General features: G+C 47.4%; 1 protein-coding gene across 3 annotated transcripts in view; it reads left to right on the top strand.

Moving 5' to 3' along the window:
• Positions 1-6,680, top strand: part of SLC39A11 (solute carrier family 39 member 11) — a 347,222-nt gene that overhangs the window by 38,385 nt on the left and 302,157 nt on the right. Inside the window, exon 4 of one of the 3 annotated variants that reach the window (XM_077753845.1) lies at positions 6,286-6,444. The exons of the other annotated variants lie outside the window; for them this stretch is intronic. Coding sequence (XP_077609971.1) covers positions 6,286-6,444 — 159 coding nt within the window. The remainder of the gene's footprint in view (positions 1-6,285; positions 6,445-6,680) is intronic. 3 annotated transcript variants of the gene reach the window in all.

Here is a 6,680-nt window from a genome sequence, read left to right as displayed (position 1 = left end):
TTGGATTTAATCAGCTTGCTCTGGGGCTTTGGGAAAGCCCCTGGATCCCTTTGGGTCTCAGTTTTCCCACTTGTTAAATGAAGCATTTGGACTGTGCAGCCTCCTGAAACCCCTTTCAGCTCTAAGAGTGCAATTCTATCAGGAGATTCTGTTCAGTGGATTATCTGTGACGCTCCGAGAATTCTACACAATCTTCTTTCCACACCTAAGAAAAATTCCATTACTTTAAACAATGACTCATCCAGTGTTTGTCAGAGGACTGAAGGCATTTGAGTATGAGCCTATATGGTACTTCATTTAGAAGGTAATTTAGGTAGTAGACTAACATTTAGGTAGTAGACTAAAGAATGAGTGTTGAATCACTTCCTGATTATGCCTTCTTTTGATTTCTCTGCACCCGTCGCTCCCCTTCACTAGCTGGGTAACAGAGGATTCATCTGGGCCAACCTGTACTAAAGAGCTGCTCTGCCCAAGACGGCTCGGTCTGTGGTGCTCGGGATATAAAAGATGCTCGTAGTTTGGCCCTAATCCTAGTCCCGGGGGAATATGGACACAAATAATGAATCTAGTGTGTTGGAAAAGGGCCACCCTGGAGGAGGGGTAGGCAGCGAGATGGGGGCGAGGGTGGGAACCTGCTGAGTGCAGACAGGATCATGGAAGAATCCAGCAACACCAACTTGATACTTAACTTCCTGCCAGGAACTAGGTTGGTGTGGTATATGCATTTCCCCGTATCATTCTTAGGACAATCTTGTTATATAGTAGTGTTGCTCCTAAGTTTAGTTTGCTCAAAAATGTGCTGCAGACAGCCTCGGTTATTTGCTTAGGCTACCTGGCTACTAAGTGGCAGAGCCAAGATTCAAGTTTGAACTTGACTCTAAATCCTGCATTTCTTCATCCATTATATACATGGACTGGGGTAAAGGGTTTTGGATCCTTGAAGAAAGGGCCATGAGAGGTAGGTCTCGGTGTTTGGGCATTTTGGCAGATAGAAGTGCTTGGACCAAGGCGAGGGGCTGGAGGGTTCAGCTCACAGCCAGGGGCTGGAGTGCAAGATCATGACACTAACGATCTGATGGTTAAGGCAAACCCAACTGTTTTTTTTTTAATTGAGATAAAATCCACATAGCATTAATCATTTTATAGGGCACAAGTCAGTGGTGTTTCGCATGTTCACAGTGTTGTGCAAACACCACCCCTGTCTAGTTCCAAATATTTTCATCACCCCCAAGGAGGACCCTGTACCCCTGAGGGAGTTGCCCCCCCCTTTCCTGTCCCCACTGTCCCCTGTCAATCACTAATCTGTTGTGTGTTGAGGATTTACCAGTTCCGGATAGTCTGTGTAAATGGAATCGTATATACAATGTGACCTTTTCTTATCTGGCCTCTTTCACTTGGCGTAATTCACATCTTCGAGGTTCACCGATACCGTAGTATGGACCCAGCGCTCCACTCCTTTCCATGGCTGAAAAGCACTCCGTCATCTCTTCATGGACATTTGGGGCTGTTCCCATCTTTTGTCAATGACGACCAAAGTCAACATCCACTTTGTTACAATTAAGTCATGTCATCCATTCATTCATTCTTCCCTCTGTGGGGATGGAAGTTGAGCTCAGTACGGGGCCGGGGCCGAGACGCCACAGGAAGCGTGTCGAGAGGAGAGAGGGGCGGGATCAGCTCAGTCGTGGGAAGAAGGGAAGGGTACACCCAGCTTCTCAAACATGGGCTGTCGCGTTCAGGTTCTGAGCCCTGCAGTGGACCTACCAACCCAGCCAGGCATTTAAAATACGTTAAGAAAACGTATTTCCTCCTTAGCTCTTTTTTGTAGGAGTTTGTTGTTATTGAAATGCTCACTCCCTTGAGCTTCTTCAATTATTTAGCACAAAATTGGGCCGCTTTGGCCAGTTTAGCAACATCCGGTTTGGAGGATGGGCTTCACATAAGCTTTCCCTTTGCGCATTTGATTGATTGGGTTTTCTGGTTTCTTTTTGGCAATAAAGGGGCAAAAAAGGACAAGGGGAACAGCGAGGTCCCTGCCATGTACCCTAGGACCTGATTCTGCATGCCTTTTACAGACAAAGACAGAAAGAGGAATGTACCCACTGTCTGCCCCTCAGGCTCTATCCGGTATCTTCAGGGCTGCTGCTGCTAGACCAGTTTGTGCCTTTATGCAGGTTTGCATCAGTAGGAAGGCTTTTGGGTTCCGTCATCTGGGTCATAAAGGGACTGGCTGGCAAGGACTTTCCTGTGGAGCCTGTTACCTGAAGCCCTGAGCCCTCTCCTTGGTAACCTGTCCTCTCCAGGCCCTGCTTCTTAGGGGTAACTGAGAGTCATCAGGTTCTCCTTCTCTATCAGCTAGTCAGCGTCACTATGTGCAGATCAAAAAAATGCTCAACATTTAAAGGCGCTTTCAGGCCAGCCGGCTATGTTGGGGGACTATTAAATAGGGCTTCCCATTCAGTCCAGCAGTTGCGCTCTTGGATATTTATCTGAATGAGCCGTAAAGTTATGTCTGCACACAAACCTGCATGTGATGCTTTGAGCAGCTTTATTCATCATCGCCAAGACGCCCCTCTCTAGGTGAATGTGTAATAAACAGTGGTCCGTCCAGACACGGGAATATTACTCAGAGCTAAAAAGAAACGAGCTATCAAACCATGAGGAGACATTGGGGGGGGGGGCACCTGGGTGGCTCAGTCCATTGAGCATTCATCTCTTGATTTCAGCTCAGGTCATGATCTCACCGTTTGTGAGTTCGAGCCCTGCATTGGGCTCCACGCTGACAGTCAGGAGCCTGCTTGGGATTCTTTGTCTCCCTCCCTCTCTCTCTCTCTCTGCCCCTCCCCTGCTTGAATGCACATATGCTTGCTCTCTCTTTTGAAATAAATAAACTTTTTTTTNTTATTAAAGAAGACACAGAGGAGTCTTAAAAGCATATCACTAAGTGAAAGAAGCCAATCCAGAAAGGCTACAGACTGTGCGATTCTATCTGTATGACATTCTGGAAAAAGGCAAAGCTATGGAGACAGTAGAAAGATCAGGGGCCGCCAGGGGCTGGGAGGAGGGAAGGATGAGTATGCAGAGCACACAGGATTTTCAGGGCCGTGAAACTTCTCTCCCTGATACTGGAGGAGGCTACTGTCTTCATGTGTTTGTACAAACCCACAGAACGTACGGGACCAAGACTGGCCTCAAATGTAAACTATGGACTTTGGGGGATAACCGTGTATCAATGTGTAACAACTATGCCCGGCAGGAGGTTGATAGTGGGGAGGGGGGACTCCTCTGTACTTTCTGCTCTATTTTGCTGTGAACCTGTAATTGCTCTAAAAAAAGTTGTAATCCTTGCCTTCATATGCTGGGTTAGTTTCTTGTTGCTGCTGTAAGAAACTATCAGAAATGTAGTGGTTTAAAACAACACAGACATGCGATCTGAAGGTGCTAGAGGTCAGAAGTCAAGAGTCCAAAATGGATAGAGTCAAGGTGTTCTGGGATGCATTCCTTCTGAAGGCTCTCGGGGACAGTCTTTTGCCTTGCCGTTTCCACTTTCTGGGGGCCACCTGCATTTCTTGGTTCATGGCCTTTTCTCCATTGTCAAGCCAGCGCTTACTGACCATGACCTCTGCTCTTGTCCTTACATCTTTTCTGTGACTCTTAATGTATTATCATTATTTTCAAAAATTTTTAATGTTTATTTACTTTTGAGAGAGAGAGAGAGAGAGAGAGAGAGAGAGCGAGCATGAGCAGGGGAGGGGCAGAGAGAGAGAGGGAGACACAAAATCCGAAGCAGACTCCAAGCTCTGAGCTGTCAGCACAGAGCCGGACGTGGGGCTCAAACCCACAAACTCTGACATCATGACCTGAGCCGAAGTTGGACATTTAGCCGACTGAGCCACTCAGGCGCCCCTGTAACTCCTCTTGTCTCATGAGAACTCTGTGATCACATTGGCTCCGTCCAGATCACCCAGCATAACCTCCCCATCTCAAGATCCTTAACTTAATCACAACTACAGAGCCCCTTAAGTGACATATTCACAGGTTTTGGGGATTGGGATGTGGCTGTCTTTTGGGGGACGTCACTGTTTTGTCTACCACATCTGCCCCTTAAGTAACTTTTCTTTGGGCCTTGTGGTCGCTTGGGACAGACAACCCACTACTATCTCACGACTGTTCTCTGGTCCCTTTTCTAGTTTGTGTGGGTGACTGGGAGTCTGGTGAGGAAGAGAAATGAAGGCAGTCCAGTTGGGTCCTGCATATAACTGAAAGGATGAAGAATGGGGATTCCCAAGGTGGGGCCCACCTCAATTATCTGGGCTGTTTTTCTGTTTCAAGCACCCAGATTCTGGCATACCCCTGCCTTGAGGGGCACATCTCTCCTGCCTTACCTCATGTCACTCCTCCATGGTGATGTCTTGTAATTTTGTGTGGAGGGGCAGAGGAAAGTTGGCACACAGTGATGCTAGGGGATGAAAAGGAGGTTGGGCAAAGGGAGACGGACTTTGTGTTGAAGAGGGGATGGGAGCCGAGGCTGAGGAAGTGCCCCTGAGCCATGGCATCGACAAGGATAGGGTGCGGGGAAGGGTTGAAGGATGTGATGAATGGCCTTCCTGGATGGCGCCATTTTGGAGTTGCCGATGGTGGGGCTGTATGGAAGGCCCCAGAACGTGCAAGGAAAGAGGTTGTTGGACAGGTGTGTGTAGATCCTCCTTGGTGTGGAATTCACCACCAACAGCAACTCTCAGGGGCTGTTGAGTTCTTTAAAAAAAAATTTTTTTTTTTATGGTTAATTTTGAGAGAGAGAGATGGAGTGTGAGCGGGGGAGGGGGAGAGAGAGAATGAGACCCAGAGTCTGAAGCAGGCTCCAGGCTCCCAACTGTCAGCTCAGAGCCCGACGCAGGACTCGAACCCACAAATTGTGAAATCATGACCTGAGCCAAAGTCGGATGCTCAACCGACTGAGCCGCCCCAAGGGTTGTTGAGTTCTAAAGCCAGTGAGACAGCAGTTTGGGATGTGTTGGGCTGTGGCATGGAGAAGGAGCCCACACGCTTCCTCGGATGGTCTCTTGGACCTGAGCCGATGAGACATCTTCTTTCTTTCTGGAAGTTTCTGAGGCAGATCCAGTTTTCCGGGGGTGGCACTAAGACTTTTGCTGGTAGAATCAGGCTCAGAGCAATGGACCATGTGTGGATGGTTGTTGGCAGAAGAGAAATCCCTTTCTGCCTGGATTTGTTCTTTATTGTTGCTTCTGTAATTCACTCCGAGTGTTATTTTGGAGATGGGTGATGCAGATTTTTTTTTCTAAGGCAAGGCATAATTAAATCATTTTTAGAAACCCATTCAGCATTTTGCATGTCAGTGATGACTGTCATATGGTTACGATGGGTAGTGGGTGTACTCTTCGCCAAGAAGATGTCACCGCATCTATAAGAGTAACTGCCATGGATGGGTGTTTAATTCGGTAAACACTGGAGAAGGTTTATCAAATTGACCTCACTGACGTTTGGGTTCAGCTTCATTTTTCCCTTTCCTTTCATGTTTCTGCCCTCATCGAGGCGATTAGGTCCTATTCCGTTCAGGATCTGCCGTTTAATGGCCGTGTGCCCTTGTGCAAATTCTTACTACTTCTAGACTCAGTGTCTTTATCTACAGACAGCAGTAGAAGACAGCATGTGCCTCCCAGGGTTGTGGCAACGATAGAATAAGAAATCAAAGATGTATTTCCCTGGAAATAGTAGGCGATCGATAAGTATTAGTTCCCTTCTTTCCTTTCAGAGATAACAGAGTTGGCAAGGCCAAGCTGGTATTGATCAGTGGTTGTCCTCAAATATTTCAAAGGCTGCCACGTGTCAAAGAGGAAAGACACCTTCTTTTGGTGCCTCAGAGACAGATCTAGAAAGCTAACAGGCAAAAATGAAAGGGAGACAGATGTGTGTGACACACGTCTACTGTGACAACAAAAAAATGTCTCCAGACATTGTCAAATGTCCCTTGGAAGGCACAGTTGGCCATCGTCAAGAGCCCTTGGCTTAGAGGCTGGATGACAGCATCTAGGTCCCCATCCTCACAAGGTCAGCTCCCGCCTGCCCCATGTTGAGTGTCTATGACATGAGTTCCAGGCATTCTGGTGGTGGCTTTTTGTTTTGAGACAGTACCTACCACGGAAGAGTAAAGGCCTAACACACGCGTAAGGTTCGGTTTGGGCCACAGAGAGCAGCTCAAGTCTGCACTTGCAACACCTTCTGTGTGGTTGGTGTAATGGTTTATTCTTCACCGTGGTTTTGCAGGTCATGTTAGCGGCTTCCTATTGGTCTCTCCTGGCCCCGGCAGTGGAGATGGCCACATCCTCTGGGGGCTTCGGCGCCTTTGCCTTCTTCCCTGTGGCCATTGGCTTCACTCTCGGAGCTGCTTTTGTCTACCTGGCTGACCTCCTGATGCCTCACCTGGTGAGTACCACTCTGCAAACTTGACATAGCCATTCATGTCTCCATTGAGGGGCATCTTGCAATAGATATTTCAAGTCCTTTAGGGCTTTTACCTAGAGGAATTGAGTTGTGACTTGTTTTTTTCTTCCTAAAAGAAAATAAGCTCTTGGTAATATGACTAATCATTCCCTTAGTTACATTTGGAAAAGTTCAGATTTTAAATGTCACATTTCATTATAAATATAGAGCGTAGCTGA

Source organism: Crocuta crocuta, unplaced genomic scaffold (genome assembly GCF_008692635.1).
Source record: "Crocuta crocuta isolate KB4526 unplaced genomic scaffold, BGI_CrCroc_1.0 scaffold50, whole genome shotgun sequence".
In the NCBI taxonomy this organism is placed as follows: domain Eukaryota; kingdom Metazoa; phylum Chordata; class Mammalia; order Carnivora; family Hyaenidae; genus Crocuta; species Crocuta crocuta.
This window is presented reverse-complemented; position numbering and strand designations above follow the sequence as displayed.